Below are 13,031 nucleotides of genomic sequence, written 5' to 3' on the forward strand. Positions count from 1 at the left end.
TTACACTATACATTCTTGTACTATATTGAGTCAATTTAAATTTAACTAAGGTCATAATTTAAAAGGAAGATAATACATATTCACAAACCAATTAATCATGATTCCAAAAATCATCCAAGTTTACCTGTGCACTGGCTTTTCTCCGTTAAGGCAGTAGGGTCCATAGCAAATTTAAAATGCTGGCATAGTTGCTTTCTACTTCTCAGAACTCTTATGACAGCCTTCTGCTGTTATTTCCTTGGGGGTCTGCTCAGAAATTCAAATACATTCTGATATTTTTCCAAGCAAAATATAATTTGAGACAAATCTTTGCACATACCTAAGTCGTGTCCAGCTCTTAGCGATCCTATGGATCATAGCCCACCAGTCTCCTCTGTCCATGGGATTCTCCAGGCAAGAACACTGGAGTGGGTTGCCATGCCCTCCTCCAGGGGATCTTCCTGACCGAGGGATTGAACCCGTGTCTCTCAAGTCTCCTGCACTGGCAGGCAGATTCTTTTCCCCTAGTGCCACCTGGGAAGCCCAAGACAAATCTACTACCCCCCAATCACATATATTAGAGCAAAATAAAAATTATTTGGACATTTCCCATATTGCTGCTCCCTTCTCTTAGTCCTAATAGTTGAGAATGGACTGTTTATGTGACATCAGTCTTCAGCCATTTGTCCAAAGCCAGCAGTAATAGCAAGTATCATGCTTTCTGTTCACCACGGAGAGAGTTTACATGAGCTAAAGTCGGCCAGTGGCTGGAGTTTGAGTGCTTTTTGATAGCCATGCGTGCACGATTCTTCATGTTTTGAGACAACTGCATGTGTGTTCTCTTTTCTTCTCTGTCTTGGCAATTAGACTGGACTTGGATATAATGCTTAATTTTAGGTGTCACATGCTTCACTCTTCTTTGAGTGAATGTATGTGTACAGCAATGGTTTGCAAGACTAGTATTGAAACAGAAAGTTTGACATTGAATAGTCGAATAAGGAAGACACTTGTAACAGATTTCTTTACACTGGGAAGGTAAGAATAGTCTGCTGTATTTAAATACACTCTCATCTGTATAAATTGCTTTCTGAAAATGCATTTTAAACATTTATCCTTAAGTTTTCCCTTCTTTTGTGTGTTCTGAAGCACTACTGAGGTTATTTAGACAATCGGAGTTTATTACCAATGAGCCTCTAAAAGAGTTAATTTATACTGAATGGAGTTTAACTGCAAATGTATCTATTTCTGGTAAGTGTCCCAGTCTGTCTTCCAAGAGGCCAGAATTTGTACAATTTCAGAGAGAAAACTCTCTCTATTGAGCTGAACCCACAGTGCTCTGCAGTGTACTTCACACCGCTAAGATTCTTAATGCCTTCTTTACTATCATATCTGTGGACTGAAAAAAGCTAAGCGTGGGGATAACGCTTTCCTATATCCTGGAGGCAGAAACGCGTGAAAAGATGCCGGGGATTTAACCTTTCAAGTCTGCCACTACTAATCGCTGGGAGCTCAGAAAATTCCGTAAAGCGCATTTCAGCGAACCGTTCACCATATTAGAATCTCTTTTCCTTTGCAGACCCCTCACGTGGCCTTTGTCAATATGCTGTTTGAGACGGAGAGCGATACGCAGAAGCTGAAAACACCCAGCTGATTTCTGTCCCTCCTTTTCCTGCCTGTGTGCGCCTCCGCCTGATTCGGGTGATGTGATAACTCAGAGAGACGGCGCCGTCCGAGCCTGCCTTCTGCGAGACCCGTCCGGCCCAGGACGGGAGGCACAGAGCCGGGATGGCCAGTCAGCCGTCAGAGGAGGCGGCCGAGTCTCAGGTCTCGGACGAGCTGGAGTGTAAGATCTGCTACAACCGGTACAACCTCAAACAGAGGAAGCCCAAGGTGCTGGGGTGCTGCCACCGGGTGTGCGCCAAATGCCTGTGCAAGATCATCGACTTCGGGGACTCCCCGCACGGCGTCATCGTCTGCCCTTTCTGCAGGTTCGAGACGTGCCTGCCGGACGACGAAGTCAGCAGCCTGCCCGACGACAACAACATCCTGCTGAACCTGACCTGCGGCGGCGGCAAAGGCAAGAAGTGCCTGCCGGAGAACCCCACCGAGCTGTTGCTGACCCCCAAGCGGCTGGCCTCGCTGGTCAGCCCCTCGCACGCGTCCTCCAACTGCCTGGTCATCACCATCATGGAGGTGCAGCGGGACAGCTCGCCCTCGCTCAGCTCCACGCCCGTGGTCGAGTTCTACCGGCCCTCCAGCTTCGACTCGGTGACCACCGCCGTGTCGCACAACTGGACCGTGTGGAACTGCACGTCCCTGGTCTTTCAGACGTCCGTCCGGGTGCTGGTGTGGTTGCTGGGTTTGCTCTACTTCAGCTCCTTGCCCTTGGGCATCTATTTACTAGTCTCCAAGAAGGTCACGCTGGGGGTCGTCTTCGTCAGCCTGGTCCCCTCCAGCCTCGTCATCCTGATGGTGTACGGCTTCTGCCAGTGCGTCTGCCACGAGTTCCTAGACTGTCTGGCACCGTCCTCTTAAGCGAGACTGGTGCCGAGAAGTCTAACACCCCTTGCCACGTGTCCAGTTAGGTCACTTAGCCTTTGTTTTCTATCACAGTCTCTGTGATCAGCGCCCGTGGCGTGAACAGAGCCCGTGGGCATATGTCTATGGTCCGTTTTCCATCCAAATGTTGACTGGGTGGGTTTTCCCGTATGCTGGAAGTAACATGTGCGTTTCTACTTACGTGTTAGCAAAGAGACAGGGATCAGCTCAGCCTTCTAGGGCTTTTCTCCTGAGTCTTCCCAGAGACAGGGCAGCCGCCGCTCAGAGCTGCTAGTCGGACCCCGGGGCCTGACGTGTTGCGCCGCGGCAGCCCGAGTCTTTGTGGACGGTTAGGCATGAACTGGTTCCTCTTCTCATCATCTTAGCCTGGGATGGAGGGTAGACCCAAGAAGGGGGGCAGCCCCAGGGCACACCCATTTGCACAGTGCACACCCCTGCCCCCGGCCCACGGTTGGCACTTCCCTGGATCCTTTCCAGTTCAGATGCTGGTCCCTCTGTGCGTGGTACTTGGCAAGAGGAACCCGGCCTCTTGCGTGGTTTCAGTTATAAGCATGTTTTGTCACAGTACTATAGAGAGTTTAAAACGCTGAGGAATCTGCATCAGTAAACCTCAAGGCAGAGTGTGGCCACTCATTTTGGACACACACCCTTTTTTCCTCCATGTTTATTTTCCACCCTCCAGTTTTCTCTGAAATTCTCTCAGAGCAGTTAATGTTCACGGAGACCCAATTTGAGCTTTTCCTTAAAGCATTTTAGTTTAGTTTCTTCTTTTTTTTTTTAAAACGACGTTCATTCAGCACCATCCTTTATCCTGGGTGGGGTTCCATTTAATTAGTTGCTATAACTATATGTGGATTTCAATTATTTTTTCCCATTTCATTTTAAATTCTAGTATGGACTCACTTAACTTAATCCTGTAACAATTTGGCGTAAATTGTGGCAGCGGAAACCCAGGAACAGTTCAGGAGCTGTTCCAGCTCATGGTTTGATGTGCTGAGAACTGAAGTATTTTGCTGTGTTCTAATGAGCTGTACCAAAATATAATGGCTTAGGTTTATGTGCAGTAGCTCAGGCAAAAGGATGGGCAAGAGAGATGTCAAGCTGATGCCCTTCAAGGGAGTCTATGACAAAATGGAAGGGCAGAGTGCAATCTACCATTCTGCCATCCCTGTTAAGTCCCTTTTAGAATGGATTCAAGTTCTCATGCAATTTATTTCAAATAAAAGCATAAGCTTATGTGACTTGAGTTAATGAACTTCTTTTCGTGAGATGGGGGACATTGAATGTATATATTTATGAGAAGAAATTGGGTAGCAGATTTTAGGTTTGAGGGAATAGAATGCCCACAGAAAGTAGCCCCCCCCGAAAAAAAAACTTTTTTAGCTTAAAACTCATTACTGATGATAAACATTTAAATATTCATAGCTCTTAGAAAAGGGCATTACTAAGGCTACTTTACTTATTTGTGATGAAACATTTGGTGGGTGAAAGACAGTGGACCTTTCCAATCTCTCTGTTCAGGAAAAATTGATACTTTTCTAGACCAGTAGTTTGATTTTAATTCTGTAACTGTTAACTTGGAGACTATGTATGCCCCGGGTAAATATGATGGGAAAGTATATGTGGGATGTGGCCCAATGAATTTAAGCCCCGATATAGCCTAATACACTTATAATTTCCTGAAATCTAGTTTAGATGGCATTGTGAATGCAATTTCCAAATATCCATTTGTACTTAGAATAAGTGTAATGTTTAGGAGGTGTTTTGTGGTTTGGGTTTATATATTTATAAGGTTTTTTAAAAAGCGTTCATTTTGCCTGAAATGTAACGTCAGATGAATTGGTGAGTTGTCAGAGGGTGAGATTTCTAGAAGGCTCTGGATGTGGGCACTATGTATTTTGCTTATTTGTGTAAGGTCCGCAGTGCTCAGTTTGTGTCTCTGTATTGCGGTAGTCTTTTTTTTTCCAGTTGCCAGTAAGTTAATTTGGTGTTAACCAGTTTTAAATGTATGACAACAAAAAACCCTTCATGATGTTGAATGAAAAAAGGACAGTGCTTCAGTCTTTTATTTATTGTGGTGATGTTTTATTTGTCCATTAAATTGTTATTATTTCCAAGCTAGAAGTCTGATTTTTCTGACTGATGGTTGAAATGCAATCATTTTGGACTTTGTTTAACATTAGATAATTGCACACTTGAGCTTTCAAAGACATTGATTAAGCTAATGCCTTTATTATACAAATAAAGATTCTAGAACTTTCTGACAAAGCTGATCTACTTATCATAAAAGACCTTCATGCTTTTTTTTTTTTTTTTAAAGAAAAGGACAAAAGTAGGAAAGATGAAATCAAAACTTGTCTTTATAATAAATTTTTTTTGGTTTTAATTTGCTTGATTTGTTTTCCAGACTGCCTAGCTGCTGAGCAAAACAGAATCCATTTTGGTTGGGAATTCACTAACCTTGTGTGATCAGTACAAATTTAAAAAATGTACCTGATATTTAAATATGACCAGTGTTAGGCAAGGTCACAGTAATTTGGGAATATGTAGCAGTTTTATGCCTATGATGCTTAGTAAATTGGCACTATATGTTAATCTAGAGTCATGGCTTCATTCATTTCTGAAATCTACGTAAATGAGGAAAGAATCGGATTAAGGGAAACAGTTACCTGTGCTTGTCATAACTTAAGGATGTGAATTTATGCTCATCTGCTGAGAGACTCACTGAGAGTAATCAGCAGTCAACCTTTTGTTACATTTGTTTTTGCTCTCTCTCCCCTGAGAATAAAGTCCCTGGGATTCTCCAGGCCAGAATACTGGGGAGGGTAGCCTTTCCCTTCTCCAGGGGATCTTCCCAACCCAGGGATTGAACCCAGGTCTCTTGCATTGTGGGTGGATTCTTTACCAGTTGAGCCACAACGGAAGCCCAAGAATACTGGAGTGGGTAGCCTATCCCTTCTCCAGCAGATCTTCCCAACCCAGGGATCAAACCGGGGTCTCCTGCATTGCAGGTGGATTGTTTACCAGCTGAGCTATCAGGGAAGCCCCAAGAATAAGGGACATACTTTAATTTGACTAAAATATCATTATTGTATCTAAAACACTTAAAAATACTTTTCTAATATCACTTAATATGCGGCCTACTCAAATTTTTCAATTTGTTCCCAAAATACCTTTCATCATTTGAAACACAATTTACAAACCAGAATCCCATCAAGCTTCACACGTTGCATTTGGTTGTTGTGTATCTTATTCTCTTTTATCCTGGAACAGTCCCCCACCTTGTTTTCCCTATGACATTGACTCAAAAAAGCAGGCCAGTTACCTTGGACAATGCCCCCACATTCTAGATTGGACTGACTTTCAGACAAATGGTGATATTTAACTTCTCCTGTCACTTGTATTTCCTGTAAACTAAAAGTTGGGCTTGAAAGTGTGATTGGATTCAGATTTGGGGCAAGAGTTTGTCTTAGGATGATGGCATGTACTTGGAGTTGCATCCCATCAGGAGACATGAGTGGAAGTCTGCCCCATCGTTCAAAATGCTGACTAATCACTCGGTTAAGGGGGTAACCTCCAGGTCTCACCATTTTCTGTGTGCAATTAACACAACATAATCTGTGCAGTGAATTTTGGTACTATGCAGATAGCATTTTCCCTAAAAAATTTTACCTGATGGTCTTAGCATCCAGCGAGGATCCTTGCCTGAATCAATTATTTCACTTTTCTCACTAATCTAATCCAGTGAGAACTGACTTCTCTTTCTTTGGAGGTCTTCAAGAGAAGCTGGTCCAGTGCTTCTTGACAGGTGTCTGGTGGAGGAGAGAGAATCATGGAAGCCTGTCTAAAGCTTTGGTAAATCTTAAGGTTGGAATGTGTCTTTACAGTCATCCGATTATTGAAGAAAGAAACAGAAGTGTATAATAATCTTTTATCTCCCGAGGTGTCTTCTATGAGCTCACAGAAGAAGAAACCCAAATCGTCTGTGAAACAACATTTTTTAAACTTGTAAATAACGCACTTGACTCTAACCTCAGATTTTCAATGTATGATACCACTTGGGTTTCTTAACCACCCATCTGAAACATGTCTTTACTTTCTACTTAAGTTGCTTAACCAGCTGTCTAGTTATCTTTCAAATCATGTTTGGTCTTTGTGTGATTTTTCTTTTTTTTGGCTTTAAACAACAGAAGTTCATTCTCTCATGGTGCTGGAGGCAAGAAATACGAAATCAAGATGTTGTCACAGTTGTTCCCTTTTGGAAGCGCGAGGAGGATTGGCCCCATGCCTCTCTTCTGGCTTCTGGGGGCTGCTGGAATGTTGGGGTTCCTTAGCTAGTAGCCACATCACCCCAGTCTCAAATCTCTGCCTTCATATGGTGTTTGCTCCATGTGCCTCTCTGTCTCTTCTTGAGGACTTGTGGGCGGGAATTCTGTTTTATTCATCTCCGTATTCCCAGTGCTAGACTCATAGTAGCTTCTCAACACTGTGTAAGTGGGAGGAAGAAAAAGGGTGGGAAATTTCATGTGCAGACTTGCCTAAGGTTCTAAGAAATGGGAGCTGACAGGGCTGCAGACTTTGGGATCCTTTCCCAAATATCCTTTGATCTCACCTGATGTTCCCAGAGCCGTGAGAAGTAACTGGCTGCCACAAACAGCCTAGAACCAGGATGTGAGAAAGAATAGGATAACAGTTCCCTGACCAGCTCCGTGTGACCTTGGGCGAATCTCTGGGTCTTAGCCAGCTTCCCGCTCTCAAAATGGCAGTGCCACGCATGGCGGTTGGGTTACTGGAGGAAACTTCTCCCAGAATCCTCCTTGCTGGAATCCATCTTGGCTGAGCGACGCCTGTGATTTTCCTTGAGTCCCGTCCCTCAGTCTTCACCAGGTCTTCTTCTTGAACTCTTCATTTCAGACAGCTCATTTTCTTGTTATTCTAGTAATCCGTTTCATTCCTCAGTTTATTTCTCAAAATGATCTTGTTTGGTTAGCATGACCCCTTGTTTTTTATCTGGCCATTCCCCTCCTCAAACCCCTGTAGGTGGTGGGTTCATTCATAAAGTTCACTGTGTGCTCCCAGCCTTGATACTGTTCTGGCACTTTGTCACTCTTGGCTTTAGATTTTTCAACCCCTTGAGTGGTAGATGAAATGCTTGCAGAGCTATTATCAGTTCACATAATAGATTCTGTAGTCTATAGATAATGTTTTTAAATGTTTATTAAGTGTGATTTGTAGGTAAAATGCATGCTGTATAATCCTAAACGTAGTATCTTCCCCTGACTCTTGCCAATACAGTTCTAATTTTGTTGAGCCAAGCATGAATTATCTCTTGGGTAATAAATTTGTGCTGGACTAGGGTCAGGTCATTCTGAGAGTTGGCTTAACGTTTCAAATTCCTTCTGAGTAGTTTAGAATAAATTAAGCTCTTTGGTGTTCCATATCTATAGATAAGAAAGCTTAGTGCCTAATGTGGAATTTGAAATGAATTAAAGTAACTCTTCTGCTATGAAATGTTATTTTTAATACTAAATAATGTTATTAGTCAATAAATGGACATCTGTTTTTGTAACATGCTGAGCCAAAACCTCCTGCACTTTTCCTTTTTTCCCATTTCCTCTGATTTCTGTAATGCCATTTATGGAAGAACATACTGTTCTTCACTGCCACTGGCCCCCCTTGCCATGTCTTCTGCACATGCATGTGCGTGCACACACACACACACACACACACACACACACACACACACACACATACATGCATACCAAGTCTTTACATTTTATGAAATTTGAAAAAGATTTGAAAGAGAACCACATTAGTCTCCCACCAGTAGGTAATTGTCCATTTAAGTACCATTAAAAAATATTTTTGTGACCTCTGGCAACTATATTTATGACTTCTCAAAGAATAATGGATTCAGCTATCTCGGGTGATTATTTCCTCTTGGACAGTATTTGCTGTTACTCAGCAGTGGAGATTATCCTGAGCTGTATGAGGGACCAGTTGGTGACACTGCTTCCATCTGATGTGATTTTTTCAAGGTACTCTAGCTAGGACTGTGTCTTTCTATAGCTAAGTATATTGTCATCACACATATTACTTTTAGTTAGGGTTTTAAAAATTATGAAGTGATTCACAGCTTGTAATTTGACGAGCTGTAATCACTAGTTGAAAGGGAGCAACATGCACCACAATTTCGTGGGGTTTTTCTTTTCCCACAGTGGAGAATGGAGTGATATGGCATCAGGAGACCTTGAGCTGCTGGTTACTTAATCCTCTTCCATGCGGGAAAGTGTGAAAGCATTAGTCGCTCAGTTGTGTCCAACTCTCTGCGACCCTATGGACTGTAGCCTGCCAGGCTCCTCTGTCCATGGCATTCTCCAGGCAAGAACACTGGAGTGGGGTGCCATTTCCTTCTCCAGGGGGTCTTCCCGACCCAGGGACTGAAGCCGGGTCTCCTGTGCTGCAGGCAGATTCTTCACCGTCTGAGCCACCGGGGAAGCCCAATCCTCTTCCATACTGTAGCTTTATATCCCAAGTGGAAACCTTGTCAGAATTTCTTGATAAAATGACCGGAAGATTCATTAGTGAAAATAAAAGTCATTCAGTTGTGTCTGACTCTTTGTGACCCCACAGACTGTAGTCTATGGAGTTCTCCAGGCGAGAGTACTGGAGTGGGTAACCGTTCCCTTCTCCAGCGGATCTTCCCAACCCAGGGATCAAACTCAGGTCTCCCACATTGCAAGCAGATTCTTTACCAGCTGAGCCACAAGGGAAGCCAAAAGATTCATTATTTAGCTTATACTATTAACTCTTTATTCTGCAGGATGTACAAATATTCCTTGATTCTTTGATGTGCCATCCACGCATGTCACAATTTATGGGGAAAAAAAATTACGACAATCATGGTTTTTAAAAAGAGTATCTTATAAAAACAGTTGTTCCAAAATATATGACATGGATCATATCCAGGTAGGTGGTCCAAGAAGAGAGGACTTCCTGGTTGCGCACATTGGAGTATGCACCTGCACACCCTGTATCTTCCTCTCAGAGATGCTCGCTGAGCATCAGCCCAGTAAAGCGTCTCAGACACTCAGATAAAGAAACCTGCTTCATGATGAAATCCAATGTTTTCTCAAACTTATGAAACTATCAAAGTTTTTTTCTCCAAACATCTACTGATACTGTGTGGAATGGGTGCTTGTATTGTGAAATTTTTACTAGGAAATTGATAAAACAGTTATAATATGGAATCTGACTAAAGCTGTAAATCATGGAGCCAGGACAGGAATGATAAAAACAGCCAAGAAGAGAGTCATAATTAAGCTGTAGGTCCAAGCTGAACGGTGAAATGCATCGGAGGACAAGAACAGGCTGGCTGTAGCAGGGGCAGTAAAATGTCCACACTTTCAACTTGTTTACAAATTAGACAATTTACATTCTTACCAAAGTTTTATAAAAATGACACATTCAAACTATGCCTCTAACCCAGCATCAGTCTGCACACTACATGTAGGGAAGCAGCTAAATACCTGTAGAAGGAGAGCACAAGAGGAATAGTTAACTACTGGTTATTTTTTTGAGCCTATGAAGCTTCCCCAGTTAATTCTCAAAGAGTGGAAACCAAGGTTGCGAATTTTGAAAAACATGCACCAGATTTGAAGTTTTGATCATTGAATGTTAGAGCTGGAAAGATTTCCAAGATTACAGTCCAACTGCTTCATTTCACAGATTGTAAAACTCTTGAGAAAAGGTCGAAGGAGTCACGTGACAAGCATTGGAGCCAAGTTCTAACCAAGGCCTTTGAAGTTCGTCTGCTTTTTACCCTACATGTCCCTGCTGTGGAGTCAGCATCAGCCAACTACTGTTTTCCACATGGATTATCAAATTATGGGCAACAAATGTGCAGCTGGACAGACATTATCATTTTCCTAGAAGCCATATCTAGTTGTAAAAAATATGTAATGAAGACAAGAAATAGTCATTGGAATTATTCAACCTCCTTCTTTGTCCTGGAGGAGTAAGATCAAAGCATTCTGAGTACCAAAACCTTATCCATAAAGTAGATATGGAGAGCTTTATCACACACAAGCAAGCAGATAGTTGTGGTCATTAGGAGAAAGAAAAGGGTATTGAGGTGAAAGGTTAGTACACGTGTGACAAATTAGCAGGATCTGGAGACCCTTATGGGGCTTCCCAGCTGGCGCTAGAGGTAAAGAATCCTGCCAATGCAGGAGATGCAAGGGACATGGGTTCCATCCCTGGGTCAGGAAGATACCCTATAGGAGGGCATGGTAACCCACTGCAGTGTTCTTGCCTGGAGAATCCCATGAACAGAGGAGCCTGGTGGGCTACAGTCCAGGGGGTCGCACAGAGTCAGACACGACTGAAGCGACGACTTATCACGCAGCATGCATGCACGGAGACCCTCACGTCCGTCTCTTCTTTCCATACTGGCAAAGAAGAATATTATGTGAAACCATTACCACATTCAAGGTAATAAACATGTCCATCACTTCAGAGAAGGAAATGGCAACCCACTCCAGTATTCTTGCCTGGAAAATCTCATGGACAGAGTAGCCTGGCAGGCTACAGTCCATGGGGTTGCAAAAGAATTGGACACCATTTAACAACTAAATAACATCACTTCCAAAAGTTCCCTCTTGTCCCATCTCTTTTTTTGTGTGATAGAAACACTTAACATGAGCTCTACTCTTAATTATACCGACTTGTTAACTGTAAGCGCCACATGGTAGGGTAGGTCTCTAGCTCTTATTCATCTTGGACATAGACTAATATGTCCCTGTTTCCCCAAGCCCTCAGTCCCTGGCAACCACCAGCAATTTCCTCTCTTGTTCAATTTTTAGTTTTCCCTGGAATTAACTGCCTCATTAAAAAATTTACATCGCTTTCTCTGTACTTGTACTTTCTCTGAGTCGTCCCCAGAGTCTCTGAAGACTGAAAAATCTTTCTTTCCTGTCTAACAGGATTGGAGAAGGAAACGGCAACCCACTCCAGTACTCTTGCCTGGAAAATCCCATGGATGGAGGAGCCTGGTAGGCTACAGTCCATGGGGTCGCAACGAGTCGGACACGACTGAGCGACTTCACTTTCTCTTCCTTCCTGTCAAACAGGATAGATGATCTGCCTGCTGACCCTCCTGAAGCCCTTTAGCATCTTGATCCCATCTCGATTAGTTGCTTTCTCCACAGCTGTCATCCAAGGACTTCCTTTCATCCTGGGAACCCTCTTTTCTTGAATCGCCTGAGATCTTTCTCCTGGTTTATTCCTTTTTCATTAATTTTTATTGGAGTGTTGTTGCTTTATAATGTCACGTTAGTTTCTGCTGCGCAGTGAAGTGAGTTGGCTATTCGTACACGTGAATCCCTCATTTTTCTGGGTTTCCTTCCCATTTAGATCATCACAGGTTTATTCATTTTTTGATGAAGCACCTTCTCCAGCAGGTTGCAGGGGCAAAAAAGGCAGAAGATATAACTTTTAAAGTCCTCATAGTCTGAATTAACGCTTTGTTTTGAAATCATTCTCTCTGGCTGCTTGTGTGCCTTGCAACCCCAGTTTGCTATGGAGAAGTTCCATGAATTCTAATCTTGGAGGCTTTGTATGTGATATTTTCTGTTTCTATTGTGGAAACAGTTAGCATCTTGTGTGTGTGTGTGTGTATGTGTTGTTCTGAAATTTCACAGTGAGAAATCTGTTCTACATGCTTTTTCTCCCTCATATATTGTGCTAGGTGTTCAGTAGACCTCTTCAGTATGAAAGTTTATTCTCTTAGTTCTAGAAATGCTTTTGTATTCGTCTTTACAAAATCTCTTTCCTTCTATTTTTTCCCCTTCTAGTTTCTATAACTCATGTTTGCCGGCTTTTGAACCTCCCTGATCGATCTTCTGGTTTGCTTATCTTGTCTCTCCTACTTCTCACATCTTTCATCTTTGATCTAATTCCCTAGAATTTTGCTCAGTTTTATGTATCAACCTTTCTCTAATTTCTGTTTGCCATCATTTAAAATTTCTTAGAATGCTTTCTTGGTCTCTGAATGTCTCTTTTCTGTGTTTAAATGGCATTCTCTTCTCATTTCATGAACACAGCATCTTTTTCCCTTAGAGAGAATATTCCATCCTAGAGTTTCTATGTGTTCTTTTGTTCCCCCCATTGTCTGTTTCTTCCAAGTTAATTTTGTCTGTTTCCTTTGGTCTCAGACTTGCATAGAGAACCATCCCTCATCTGTCTGATCCTCACTGTCTTTTCAGTTTAGCAAGGAGCTAAATATGCAGGTTGGAAACGGTAGGCATGGCTGGGGCTTGTCAACTGATGGGCCTCTGGGGGATGGTCCTATTTCATTGGCGGACGCTCAGTTCTCACTCCATCTAGGTCTTTCTTTTAAGTTGATGAGTTTCTCCACAGAGGAAATGCTGGCTGTCAGTGTTTGGGAAGCTGAGCGAGGGGAGGAGGGTGTCAGACACCACTTTCAATACGTA

At 42.8% G+C, this 13,031-nt stretch overlaps 1 protein-coding gene across 3 annotated transcripts in view; it reads left to right on the forward strand.

Moving 5' to 3' along the window:
* The window catches only part of RNF182 (ring finger protein 182), a 44,702-nt gene extending 40,808 nt beyond the window's left edge, over positions 1–3,894 (forward strand). For all 3 annotated transcript variants that reach the window (XM_043450908.1, XM_043450909.1, XM_043450907.1), the window contains one exon: positions 1,556–3,894. In XM_043450908.1, coding sequence (XP_043306843.1) covers positions 1,765–2,514 — 750 coding nt within the window. In that variant the 5' untranslated portion in view covers positions 1,556–1,764 and the 3' untranslated portion in view covers positions 2,515–3,894. The remainder of the gene's footprint in view (positions 1–1,555) is intronic.
* Positions 3,895–13,031: the final 9,137 nt, after the last annotated feature.

Source organism: Cervus canadensis, chromosome 28 (assembly GCF_019320065.1).
Source record: "Cervus canadensis isolate Bull #8, Minnesota chromosome 28, ASM1932006v1, whole genome shotgun sequence".
NCBI classification, from domain to species: domain Eukaryota; kingdom Metazoa; phylum Chordata; class Mammalia; order Artiodactyla; family Cervidae; genus Cervus; species Cervus canadensis.